Below are 14,895 nucleotides of genomic sequence, written 5' to 3'. Positions count from 1 at the left end.
ATATGTATATACCCTACACGTTTCCCCACTTCCCCCCTTTTAATACCCCAATAGCGTGCCAAGTACTACTACTACTACTACTATTACTTGTAGGATGTAGACCTGCTGTTGCTGTTTCTGTTGGTTGCTGTTGGTTGCCAGAGGCTACGAAATATCTCTGAGAACTTTGGACCCTGACTGTATGTCTGTCTGTCTCAACAGAGACAAGACTAACCGTAGAAAGTGAGATTACAACACGGTTACATTATCATATTATTCTGATTGGTTATTATGAATAATTTAGGATTGTTTTATCTATAGTTCTACTGTGTTTCTTATTTGGTTTTTTATACACTGTTGTTTCTAGGGGTTTCAATTTTTAATTGGATTTATATGACGAATATACCTGAACTTCTCTACGTGTGATGGAATTTCTGATGGTTCTTTATGATGATCCTATTTTTTTTTTTTTGGTATATTATTTTTTATGGCTCATCTAAGGGCAAGGTTTAGGTGATTTGAAATGTTATGGGAGAAGAAGAAACAGGGGTTTGAGGTGAATTGGAATTTCATTTTTCTCCGAGGGTAACTTAAATGGTTGGGAGTTGGGTCTGAGGTATTAGGATGATCGAGGTAAATTGGTATTTCATTTTTCAAGGTTCTCATCAATTGATTTAGGTCGTTGAACTAAACTGAAAAGAATCCTCGTCTTTAGAAATTACTGAGCCTTAAGAAATAATGAATTTCTCATTAAATCTTCGTAAGATTGAGATGAGGTTAAAAGACAGGTGGCCGGTTGAATTACCAAGAAACATCTAACACCTGATCGCTAAACTTCCCGTAAACGATTCGCGAACCTAAACCAAAGTTTTAACGGTTAAACTTCCTGACAGTTTAATTACTTGGAAACAATTACGACACCTTAACTCTGTTTCTCTTTTGAACTATGACAAGAAAATCAAACTGGAAGACATCAACCTGTCGCCAAATTATTCCTGAGAACCAAAACAAAGTGTCTTCTCATATCCCCATGTCCTAGAAAAAGAAAACTGAACAATTGGTCAAATTGTAATCATCCAAAAGGAACAAAAAAACAAAACTTGACCTTCTATGAAGACAATTTTGTTGATCAAAGGTACAACGAACTTGGAAAAGGGTTAACATCCTAAGGAACGAAAGGGAACGTCTTAGAAACACCAAGTCCAGATTGAAAGTTCAGGATAACTACCAGCTGCGTTCTTCAAAGATTACTAAACTACTACCATTGTGTACCAATGAATTCTTGTGTATGTGTGCTAAAGTCCGGAACCCGAAGGGGATAGGAGGGGGAGGGGGTGTCGGATAGGCCAATGGCTTCAAAACTTCTTCCTAACTAAGTTCAAACCCCTTTCTCTAACGAAGTAAGTTTCTAACCGTAAAGCGGAAGTGGTCGCACTGGCATCAGCAACACCAACACCAACAACCAACAACAGTAGGGGTTAGTTGTGGGCAGACCATCAGTCGACTATGAAACAACCCCCTCTCACTTTTCGTCACCCCGTTTAATACTTCATCCTATTTCAGGATTCGTAAGATAAGAATTCACAAGAATAATCTGAATTTTTAATCGGTTTCAAGTGTTCCTAGGTTTCATAGGTTTGTTTTGACATTTTGGGTACTAAATTTTAGTTTACAGTGACCCAGTGACAGTTCACTTTGTATATAAACATTTTTTTAAACGTTGAGTAATAAGTGTCATTGATAAAAATAATATTTTGTAATAGTATATGCAAGTTATTAGATAGGTGTCGGATATATCCGGCATTCTTGCTGAAAATTTAAATTGGATGTTTTCTTGTTGTTTTACACGTGCGTTTTAGATTATATAATTAATGTTAAAAAAAAATAATGTTTTTTTTTTTTAATACATAATTAATGATGTTTATTAATAATGTTTATTAATATTCTTTTACACTTACGGTGAACGGTTTTAATTTGGAATAATCAACGAAGTCCAGTCTACGGTCTTGCATAAATTCTATCGGCATTGCGTCTTCCGGAAGTTCGGCACGTGCCACGAGAGGATAAAATGTCTGTAACAAATAAATATTTATATAAATAATATTTAATAAATAAACAAAAACCAAATTGGTGTATCAGTTGATGAAATTCAAAACGTTGAATAAAAAAATATAAATTGTACTTCAAAAAATGAATAATTTACCACAACACCATTGTATTATATTCAATAATTGTTTCAATAATATTTAATTAAAAATTAAACATTTTATTTAAACATTTAACACACGAAACATAATTCGTGTCAGAATAAATTCATGCAAAAAAAAAAAAAAATACTGTGAATCATTTGCAAATGAAAAATTTGGTGTCATACTCTTAAAGATAAAATTATGAAAAAAAAATGAATAATAATAATAGTAATGTATTGTTTATAAAAATGTTGAAACACTTACGAGGGCAGGCCAAGCAACGGTGTTGGCAGTAGCAGTGGAACCTCTGAGTGGTTTCCCGTTGATCCGATGATGATGGTGATGATGATGATGATGATGGTGATGATTATGATTATGATGGTGATTATTATGGTGATGATTATTGTTAGAGTTATTGTGATGATCAATGGCGATGAGACTGGCGTGTCTTGGATCTGGTCGTTCGGCCCAACATAGGCCCTTTTCAACAAGAAAAAAAGAAAATACTGCATCCCTATGAGGGGACAACCACTCACGTCTTTGCCACTCAACGTCGTCGTATTCTACAAGGATCTGCAAATATTTAAATAAACAAAAATATTAATAAAAATATTATAGAATTTTGAATTTATTATAAAAGTTATATTAATTAATTATTTAATTATTATTATTATTATTATTAATGTATTCATAATAATGTATATAAAAATTATACAAATAATTATTATAATATTATTAAGAATATATATATTTTATATTATTATTATTATTAATTATAATTAATATTATTATTAGTAATATAATTTATATTATAAATAATATATTATTAATTAATTATTATAAATATTAATATAAATTATAATTAGTATAATAATATAATATATTAATTTTAATTATAATTATTATTAATAACATATATTATTGTTAATTATATTAAAATATAATTATATTATTACATTTAAAAAAAATTTTTTGTTACTTGAATCAACAACAAAATTTTAAAAAATTATTTTACGTAATATACAATATTTAATAAGATCAAAATTTATTAATTATTCTGAATTATGTAAAATTATTTGTTAAAAAAAAAAAAACAAAAACGGAATATTATTACAAACAATCGAAATTTGAGAATAAACAATTATGGTTGCGATTAAGTGAAAAACAAAATACATAATAATTTCATTATAACAATACTTCATAAAATAATATACCACCCTTCAGTTTGAAACCCCTTGAAGGGTAAAAGTAGTGAAATAGGGTGTTTTCTGTCGTTTAAAACAGTAATTCCCTTATGTGTGTGTGTGTGGATTAATTGATAAATCAACATTTGTTATAAAGGTTCGAATTGCACGAAATGTTAATTATTTCCAAAAAAAAAAAAGGTTTTTAAAAATGTTGATTGGATTATTTAACTAACAAATAAAACGTAAATAATTATCGTGACGTTTAAATTGTTCATTTATATTGACAATTATTACTAGAAATAATTTTTTCTCAATTAAAATAATCAAAATAAATTCCTTGTCATTAATAATAATAATAATAATAATAATAATAATAATAATAATAATAATAATAATAATAATAATAATAATAATAATAAATAAAGAAAATAAATTCAATTGACGTTTATACGAAATGTAAATAATCGTTAGTGAAAATAATATTCATTAAATACAATTATTTATTATTCCCACCCCTCCCCCCTACCCAGTTGCGCAAATAATTATTAACTTAATACAATATAAATGTTATTTATTATATAATAATACAAAAAAAAAGAACAATACGAGATAAAGATAATAATTAATTAAAAATCAATTCGACTAATGTACAATCTCACAATTCAATCCAAAAACAATAATTTATACTACGATTGACTTTTATTAATGCAACAATTATACGATAATATTATATACATTGTTTTTACTGTATAAACCCTTTTGCTAGTTTAAAGGATACTATTACACCTATATATAATTAAAATATAAATATAATAATTAAATTTAATCAATAATAATTAAAATAAAATATGCATTGCCAATAATTGCATCTAGTAAGTTTGAAAAGTTTTGAGCCTTCAACTGCAACAGAACTAAAAAGTTTTGAATTTTAAAAAAAGGAATAAAAAAACAATTTTAAACTTAAAATAAATTTAAAATAATAAAAAACAATAGAAAATGAAGAAGGGATGTAACAAATCGTAGATCCGAACGGTACGAGTGCAAAGACTCGAATAAAATGTTGGGGTTGTGTGTGAAGAAATTCAATCGAATTGGTTCTCCGGTATAACCGATAGATGGTGCAAGCTCTCGGCGTTCGAAGGAAATCATAATGGCCGACGACGGTTGAGATGCTCCGCCCCTGTCCACGATAGTTTACCCCCACTCACAGTACCACCCGTGAGTTCGTTGCTATGGTAACGAGAAACGCGTCGGCCATTTTGATTAGCCGACCTACCGCAATCCTCTCTTCTCTTCGTTGTGTTAAAACCCCACCAACCCCCGCTGCGATACCCCCACTCCACCCAATCTATAGGTTATGTTTCTCTCCCTCTCCTTTCCCTTCGTCAACCCCCACTCTTTTTATTCCGAGCCCGCTCAAATCGTTCGAATCTCTTGGCGGGCGCTGATATTAACCGTTCCACGCACGAACATTAGAAATTGCTTTTTCATTTTTCTTTTTTTTTTTTTTCCTTTTTTCCTTTTTTTTTTTTAAAGCATTTCTTTCCGATTCTTTTTTCATGATTACGTAATTATCGTTTCGTTTCTCTAAGAATCCGGTTAGTTGTTCTTGCTCGATTGGTTGGTTGATTTGTTTACACAAAAAAAAAAAAAAAAAGAGTTCGGGTGTCATGCTGAAGTTAGAAATTTAAATGGAATGTATGGATAACTGTTGAACTAAATATTCTTACAATTTATTCATTTAAATCATTCAAACTTTCAAAAAAAAAAGGAAGAAAATGAAGTTTTGTACTGTACTTTTTCAAAGAACCTGTTTGAAAGTTCAATTATCGAACGTACCAATCGATTTTCAACCCTTTTTCTTTCTTATTATTATTTCGTTTTCTTTTTTTTTTTTTTTTTGAAATACGTCATTTGTTTGATAAAGTGGAAATGAATAAAAAGAAAATATTGGAATTACGTAAGATTGTGTGTCACGCAAGCAACGATTCTGTAATATTTCTAACTCTTCTAACCTGTACAAGTTTCTCTCACATACATGTAAATATTTTCTTTGAATGTGTGTACACTTTAAAAGATAAATTATTTATATCATACATTTAAATGTGCATGTGTGAGACAAAAGAAAAGAAAAAAAAGAAAAATGTCGTTTTCTATTTTTTTTGTTTTTTTTTTTAAATCAACGAATGAAAAACAAAAAAAAATAACACACACACGCACGCACACATAAATAAATAAATAATTGTATTGCATATACGCGCAACTTGCAAAAACTCGAGACGATTTTATTCACATTTGGCAAACATTTAAACAATTCTAATTAAATAATTAATTAACTTTGATAACACACAACCGTCGACTAATTTTTGCTGCATCGTAAATACCCCCCCCTCCCCCACTCCTACCCACACTACGAGTTGTTATACAACAATTCACGTAAAGTTTTTTGTTTGTTTGTTTGTTCGTTTTAATTGTTAGTAACAACAATAATTTTTTATGCTTGTTTTTTTTCTTCTTATTTTATTTGATTTTTATTATTTCAAGAATATTTTTCTATTTTTATTCATTGAAAAGAGAAGTTTAAAACTTAACCTAAAAATTCACCTAACTTTCTCCCTCCCTCTCTCTCTCTCTTTCTCTCTTACTGTCTCTTTCACGTTTAAAGTTTTCTTAGAAAATATTGAAACGATAGGAAGATAGAAAATATTTTTTGTACTTTAATCAAACATCCCTCAAACCCTAACAACCCCAACCATCACCACTTTTTCTGTCATTAATCCACATTCAAATCAATTACCAAATTTTTTTTACAGTCATCTTTTAAATAACAATAATAATTATTAATTAAATAATATTTTAAATTATTAAAGATTATTAAAAAATTCGTATTTAAAAAAAATAAAATTAATTGAAATAATAATAATAATAATTATTATTATTATTATTGTTATTAATTTAAAAAAATAAATTTTAGTGTAGATGATAGAATAATATAATTTTTATCAACTCGTATTATTTTTTAATAACTTTTGTATAATTTTAACATATAAATCGAATATAATATAAAATTTAGCATTCAATTCTTTTATCCCTTCTCCTCCTACCACCCCCCCACCCTTGCATACGTTAATATTGCTACTTTTTTTGAACATTCATATATTCTCTCTCTTTTTTTTCGTTCAACTATCCCTGAATGACGTAGCGAATAGAATTTCTTTCTTTTTTTTTTAACCAACTAACATAGTCGATAGAAAAAAAAAAAGGAAAAAAAAAAGGTTTAATTTAAAAGCGCGTTTCATTATCGATCCATACGACCAGCACCTAACTATAAATAACCCATCATTCTCAGCTAACCTCTGAGCTATATTTTCTATACAATCTTTCACAAAAAAAAATAAAATAAAATACAGAGAAAAAAAAATTGACTAGTATGTGTGAGAAATTATAATTATGCATATCAATGTAACACAAGAGAATTTCAATTAGAAAAATGAACAAAAAAAAAACAAAATAAATATTAAAATACATCAAAATAATAAAAATTCGAAATACAACAGAAACAAAACCTAACCTAACATTATAAAAAAAGAAAATAAATAAATATTAAAAAATGATAAACTAAAAAAATGGAAAAAAAATAAAAGAAAAAAAGAGAATGAAGGGTGGCATGTGAGGGTGAATGAACAATTAGAAAACTGAAAAAAAAAATATTAAAATACATCAAAATCCAAAAACTCGAATAATCACAAAAACAAAACCAAACCTAACCCTATCAAAAAAAAAAAAATGTTAAAAATAATAAACAAAAAAGGGTGAGTAAGAAAGAAGGATGTTATGCGAGGGTGAATAAGTGTTACTATACAAATATAATATACAAATACAAATATAAAACCTACCCCTATCTAAAAAAACAAAATTCAAACAACAGAAACAAAACAAAACCAAACCAAACCTAACCTTATTCAAAAAAACAAAAAATATTAAAAAATAATAAACAAAAAAATTGAAGACAAAAAAAAAGAGTGAAGGGTAGTATACGAATGAGTATTACTGTACACATATATATATATATATATATATATACAAATACAAATACAAAACCTACCCCTATTCAAAAAACAAAATTCAAACAACAAAAGAAACAAAACAAAACCAACCAACCTACCTCTATCCAGAATAAAAAATATTAAAAAATAATAAACAAAAAATTGATGCAAAGAAAAAAAAAGAAAATAGAAAAGAAGGGTGGTGGTATGCGAGGGTGAATGAGTGTTATTGTCTACTCTCTTGACAGTGATACTTTTTTTTTCTTTTTTTTTTTTTTTTCAGTTTTAACATCAATGTGTAACATCTCGTATCTTGCATAGAAACTCGTTTTCTATTTTCTCTCTCTCTCACACACACATCTTCATACACATACACACATACTCATACATACCCACACACATACATACACATATATATACAGAGATACAAATAAAAATACATTTAGAATCGTCATCCTACTCAACCGGTAACGAGTCAACGTGTTCCAATGTGAATGCACCTTTCGAGCCTGTTTCCAAGTACATAATACAACAGAATAAGAGAAAATAAGAGAAATAAAGAGAGAGAGAGAGAATTCGTGCTGTGTTTCTTTCTTTATATCGAGCTAGCAAGGCTGACAGTTATTTGCTGGTTGCTGGTTGTTGGTTGTTGGTTGTTGCTGGTGATGTTGCTGCTGCTGCTGCTGCTGGGAGAACAGGCACCGTTACTGTCCCGAATCTCTCAGTGTGTCATTAGTTTTGTTTTTATTCATTCCACGTGCTCTCATGGTATACGAAAAGAGAAAAAGTCACGGACTGGGAGAAAATGAGAGAATGTGTATATGTATATATGTGTGTGTATATGTGTGACAGAGAGAGAGAGAGAGAAGGAGGAATACAATAATAAGTGTGAAACGTTTCAAACTTGGTAAAACACAGTTTTGCAGCAGTTTTATTATTTTATATATATATATATATATATATATTTTTTTTTTGCAACATCTTTACTAAAACTTTACGGAATAACGAGTACTGTAATATTGTATTTTAAAACGTGTCAATTGCAATTTGCATATACCATAATACATTTGACGTATCAGTAAGTCATGCGTTTGGTTGGGTAAAGATGAAACATGACGTTTTAATACGTCATTGGAATTAAGAAATAAGATTTAATTAATTCATTCTATAGTTTATTTTAAAGTAATAATAAATCAATAATTTTTGATATTATTTATACAATTATTATTATAATATTTAATATTATATTTAATATATTAAATTAAAAAAAAAATAATAATATGATAAAATATATTTTAATAAAAAAATAATATTAAATTTATTAAATAAAATTATAATATATTAATATATATATTAATTATTATTAAATAATTATTAATAAATATTATAAATTAATATATATAAAGTTATAACAAGTATACTATACTATAATATACTAGTATACTAGTATATTATAATTATATATATTATATATATATACTAAGATACAAGTATACTATAGTATAACTATATATATATATATATATATTTAATTATTATTAAATAATTATTAATAAATATTATAAATTAATATATATAAAGTTATAACAAGTATACTATACTATACTATAATATACTAGTATACTAGTATATTATAATTATATATATTATATATATACTAAGACACAAGTATACTATAGTATAACTATATATATTTTCTTGAAACACGAACCCCCATTTCACTGAGAAAATAACGAGTGAGTGAATAAGAGAACGAAAGAGAACGAAAATGGTAAAATAAAAAGAGAAATACTTTAACGAACAGCATATGTACCTGTACCTTTACTAATACACACATACAACACACTTACACACCTGTATATATATAATATACACCTCTATACATCAGAAAAAGAAAAACATAAAGAGAATAAAGTAAAGGAAAGAACGTACGTGCATTTCTCAAAACAAAAGATCATTTTCTGTCTCATTCTATTTCACCCTGTTGTCCTGTCCACCCCACCTATCCCTTTCATTCTACACCCTCATCCTTGTCAAACTCTCTACCAAACTCTTTCATCGCGTATCTGTTTCTTCCGTTCTTCTTTTTTTTTTCTTCAATGTACGCGAAACGCACACCCCCAACCCTGACGCAACCCCAAATCTCACCAACACCACTACCACTACCATAATCACCTTTTGATGCAGCACACTAAGGTAACTCGCGAGTTTGCGAAAATAGGCCGCGTCGAGAGAACAACTACTACTCACCAATAATACACACACACACATATACAGTGTAATATAACCACCCCCTTCACTCCCCCTTCACTTTCCTTCTTTCCTTTTACGAGTACTGGCAGTCAGAGTGTAGCAAGTTCTTGTGTGTACACCCAGTAACATTTACAACCAAGTAGAAAATGCACACACCCACACACTCATCCATCAGTTGGTGTGTTGAAAAGTCGTGGGTGTGTACAAGTGAAAGAGAAAGAGAGAGAGAGAGAGAGAGAAATGATTCAACGAGGAACCGCACACAGCAACAAGAGAAAAGGGACAAGAAAGGAAGAGGGGGTGAAAAGAAGGGCAAAAAAAAAATATCATGGATACTGGAGACTGTGGTAGTGGTAGTAGTGGTGCATGTGACCCCCTTTTTCTTTTCTTTTTTTTTTTTTTTTTAGACTACCAACAGCAGATGGGATGAGATGCTCGAATGAAAGAAGAACACACAACTACTACTACTGACAGGTGTATATAAATTTATGTGAGTGTGTGTGTACTTGTATTTTTATATGTTTAGTATTATGGTAGAGGTAGGTTGTGACAAAAAAAAATTTTATTATTTTGGAAAAATTATAATTTTTGAAAAACTTTAAAACTTTGTTTAACTTGGGTCCAATTGGATTGTACGATTTTGGGGGTGAAATTATGGATCCTAGGTTTGTTTGATTTAATTCTGTTATTATTTAAACTTTTAACCCTTTTATCAGACATGGATTTTTTTTTGGGACACATTTCGAAATTGCTTTTTTTGATAACTGAAACTTCATAATGAAATTTATTTGGTAAATTTATGAGATTAAACTTAGTGTTGTATGAAAATATGACAAATTCTCACTAGTCTATTTTAAATAAATAATTAATAATAAAAAATAATTGTTATAATTAAATAAAATAAATAATAAAACAATTGTTGCAAAAACAGGTCTATTTGGTTTTCTATTCATTAGAATATCATTAAACAATTAATTTAAATGTTTTTTTTATTACATTTTCGTATTGGGACTAGTAATGGGTTAAAAGTTAACATAAAAGGGTTGTAAAAAAAATAGTATTGCAATAAGAAAAAAATGTTGATTACTATATCGAAATGTGATTAAGTATTATAAGGTATTATTATTATTATTATTTATAATATGAAAAATAAGGGTTTGATGATAATGTGAAAAGTTAGAAAAGTGCACTTTGAAAAAATTTAGGTCTCCTAAATAAAATTTAATTGGGTAACATTTTCCTTTTAATTTTTTTTTTTTTTTTCATTTCAAAAGATGAATAGATTTATGCATGTAATAAGTAAATAAACGCGTATACGTAAAAAATATTTCATTTTTAAGTACTACGACCTGAATAAGGGTGGTAGGTAAAGTAAAGTAGGTCGAGGATACCCTTTTTTTTATACCACTACTACTAAAATCATTACTACTACACTAACTACTATCGTTAATATTGCATATATTAAATACAACGACAATGATAATACGAATTCTAATGAGACCTTATTTATATATCAATGTGTGTGTATATGTACACTATATGTGTGTATGTACACAGTATGTTTGTGCAGGTTTTTACATTGAAAGTTAACAGGTGGGGAAAAGAAATGGAGGTTAATGAAAAATAAGGGATGAAAATAAAAAAAAATCTATTGAAACATCGATTTGTAAATATTTTTTTCTATTTTTTTTTTTTCAAATGGTCATTACTTTATACGCACGACGAGTATACTCGTCGATCACAGTTAACTAGTTAAATATTAATTATACATATATATTTACAATAATAATAGAAATATAAGGATAGCAAATGATAAATGTATGTGTTAGTGTACGTATGAATAAATAAACAAATAAATAAAGTGATGTGTGAATTAATTAATAAATTAATAAATGACGTACGATACGTATAATTGAATAAATATTAGTACGAGAAGTGAATATATTAAATATGTCAAAGTATATTAAACAAATGTGTATATAAGTTAGTCAAAGTATATGTAAATTATTATGTGAATGAATAAATAAATAAATAATTATGATTAAATTAATGTATGATGAAAGAATACGAATAATTAGAAAATGATCATAAGTGTATGTATTAATTAATACAAAAACTTATGTGAAAAAATATATATATGTATATATATAATGTGGTTGAACGCATATGTGTGTCAGGTATCTCATTTGAAGTCATGAGAGTCATCATTTACAAGGAAGAATGAAATTAGAATTAATTAATTAATCTACGAAGTATGGAAGTGAGTTACCGTCGGTGAAAGCTCAGCAAGAAATCCAAGAAGGAGGAAGTTATTTACAGAATTAACTATAATCCCTTGACAAAACCGTGTACTATTTGATTATTTTTTTTATTTAATAAAAGAAAATATAAAAAAAAAGAAGAAAAATCATTTAAAAATAACATATTCTATTTAACAATGTTTAATCAAATATTATTATTTACACACACATGCATAGACGATTGTTAACACAATTAATATTCTTTACGAAAGATAGATTTAAATAAAAATAAAAAAATAAAAGAAAGAATGTGTGGGTGTGTGTGTGTGTTTGACGCAACCCTGACGCAAACGCCATTTTTACAACCCCCATCCCTTGAATCATACGACTATTCATTTTATTTATTTACTACAAATTGAATGGTGTCTTAACATTGACTGTACAGAAAAGCACGTGGTTGTCGATCGAAGTATTAAATCGAGGTAGACTCGAGTTAGGGGAGGATTAGAGTAGGAGTGAGTAGGGGTGAGAAGGGGTAGTTTCAACCGAGAAATCCGCTTTGGTACTAATTGTTCGAGTAATTTGTCGTGATACCACAATCTGGTCAATTGTTTTCCGGTTTACTAAACTCTCTCTCTCTGTCTCACTCTCTCTCTCTCTCTCACTCTCTCTCTCTCTCTCGAGTGCTTATCAACGTAAGCTCTTCTTATCAATGATAGTAATTCCAATGTTTACTATAACTTATCGAGATTTAAAGAGACGGGGAAAGGGGAAAAGAAGAGGAAGAAATTGACGGATTCAACAAAATTTCCTTTTTTTTTTCATCATCTGTTTGATTATTTAAACAATTTCGTTAAACTTTAAATTTATAATCGATATGTTTAATCAATTTGAAATTAATATCAATATTTTCTGTGTAAGATTTATTATGGATTTTAATAATAACAATTATTGTTAATGTTAAATTTATGATCCATTTGTTTAATCAATTTGAAATTAATTTCAATATTTTCTGTATAAGATTTATGGGTTTTAATTATTAACAATAATTTGATTTATCTAGAATTATTATAGTTCAAATTAAAATTAGAATTTGATGATTATAATTAAAATATATATATATATATAACATATGATTCAATCATTGTGATGAACAATTGTGATAAACAATTATTGTTATAGTATGTAAACAAAGAAAATGATTGCATCATTGATGGTAATTAAATGAAATTGGGTTAATTAAAAGTACAACAAAATTAATATAATTAAAAACTAAAGAAATCTAACCAATCAGAAATGGATTTAACGATAACACCCTTGCTAAAAAAAATTTTCAGGTTTTTCGTTAGATTTAATTCTCAAGTAACACACACACACACACACACACACAGACAGAGGCACACAGTTAATTGTGAGTTAAATTAAATTTAAAAAGATTTTTTAAAAAAGGGGTGTTTGAAGGAGAAAACAACAAGTAATTGGGCCTTGAAAAAAAAAAGCATGATAAGAAATAAAAATAGAAAGAGGGATGAAAGGGACAGTGAGAAAAAGAGAGAAAGAGAGAGAGAGAGAGAGGGGAGAGAGAAAGATGAGAGAAATACTGATCTATCGGCTTGAATGTTCCACATTACAGTTCCAGTCTGTTAAAGGGGTCCATATCCGATCTTTCATGGCAGATAATATTTAGTCCGTTTGTTCGTGACTCAACTGACGAATGATAGCAATAGTATTGACCACACTTCTAATATCGATTTAAAAAAAAAAAAAAAAGAAAAAATTAAACACTAATAAAGACATTTACACCATTAAAATAACCACTTATTTTTTACATGAGGTTTTTTTTTGAAGAACAAGACAAGAAAAAATAGTAAAAGAAGAAACAAAAATAAATAAACAAAATAAAAACTCTATCTTAAATTGATTTGATGAATAATCCCACGAAATTATTATAAATAATATTTTTTTGTTAAATTGTATTTTTTTGTATACGTGTAACGAATGTCACGTTTAATTAAATTATAAAAATATAAAAATGGGACAAATTTGACATACTTGTAATTAATATTTTAATATTAATTAAAAATAAAATATATATATGATATTTTAATTTTAATTTTTTTTATTATTAATTTTAATAATATTTAATATAAATATAATTAACCCTTAACGAACAAGCGTAGTTCGATATACAGTTAAGTTGTCGCGAGTTTGGCGCCATTCGTTCGTTAAGGGTTAATACAATATGTAAATATTTATATATTATAATCATATATATTTATTTAATTTTAATCTTAATTTAATTTAATTATTTAACTCTAATTTTTTTATTATTAATTTTAATAATATTCAATATAAATATAATTAATATAATATATATGTATAAATGAATTATATTTAACGTTGATTGAAGTGTGAGTTACTTGTGACCGATTATTGTTTTATTTTTTTATATTATGAAAGTAAAGATTGGTTAAGAACGTGTGTGTGATAACGGGACACCCGTTAGATGGATCGAGCCTCCGAAGGAAGAGTTGAAACCGACTAACCGACCAACCGACCAACGCAAGGTCAGACGGTGGCCTCCAACTTCCGGTGCTAGTATTCCCGGACGTAACGTACGCATATATTCTATACACACACACACATGCATAAATAAATATATACATATATAATCACATTCTCTTCCTCTCTCTCTCTCTCTCTCTCTCTTTCTCTTTTTATCTTATTTATTTTTATTTATATATTATATATAATCTAATTTAATTATATTATTATATATTAATATTTTTTATCTTAAATTTATTTTAAATTTAGTTTAAATTTATTTTAAATTTAGTTTAAATTATTTGTTTAATTTAATTTAAATTTTTGTTTCCAAATTTATCATACTTATAGTGCTATTTTTTATTTTATTTTGTTTTGTTTTGTTTTGTTTTGTTTTATTTTCTTATGCATTTTGATTATTAATAACTAAACGTAATTTTTTGTGTTTTATCAAATA

General features: G+C 27.5%; 1 protein-coding gene across 15 annotated transcripts in view; it reads right to left on the bottom strand.

Annotated features, from left to right (window-relative positions):
* The window catches only part of Kdm3 (Lysine demethylase 3), a 209,532-nt gene that overhangs the window by 164,459 nt on the left and 30,178 nt on the right, over positions 1-14,895 (bottom strand). For all 15 annotated transcript variants that reach the window (XM_089173882.1, XM_089173883.1, XM_089173878.1 and 12 more), the window contains 2 exons: positions 2,433-2,741; positions 1,938-2,051 (listed from right to left, as the gene is read on the bottom strand). In XM_089173882.1, coding sequence (XP_089030008.1) covers positions 1,938-2,051; positions 2,433-2,741 — 423 coding nt within the window. The remainder of the gene's footprint in view (positions 1-1,937; positions 2,052-2,432; positions 2,742-14,895) is intronic.

The sequence above is a fragment of the Polistes dominula genome, unplaced genomic scaffold (genome assembly GCF_049000335.1).
Source record: "Polistes dominula isolate Pdom_NZ unplaced genomic scaffold, Pdom_raw_medaka contig_75, whole genome shotgun sequence".
NCBI classification, from domain to species: domain Eukaryota; kingdom Metazoa; phylum Arthropoda; class Insecta; order Hymenoptera; family Vespidae; genus Polistes; species Polistes dominula.
The sequence above is the reverse complement of the archived record's forward strand: the minus strand, read 5'-3'. Positions and strand labels throughout refer to the sequence as shown.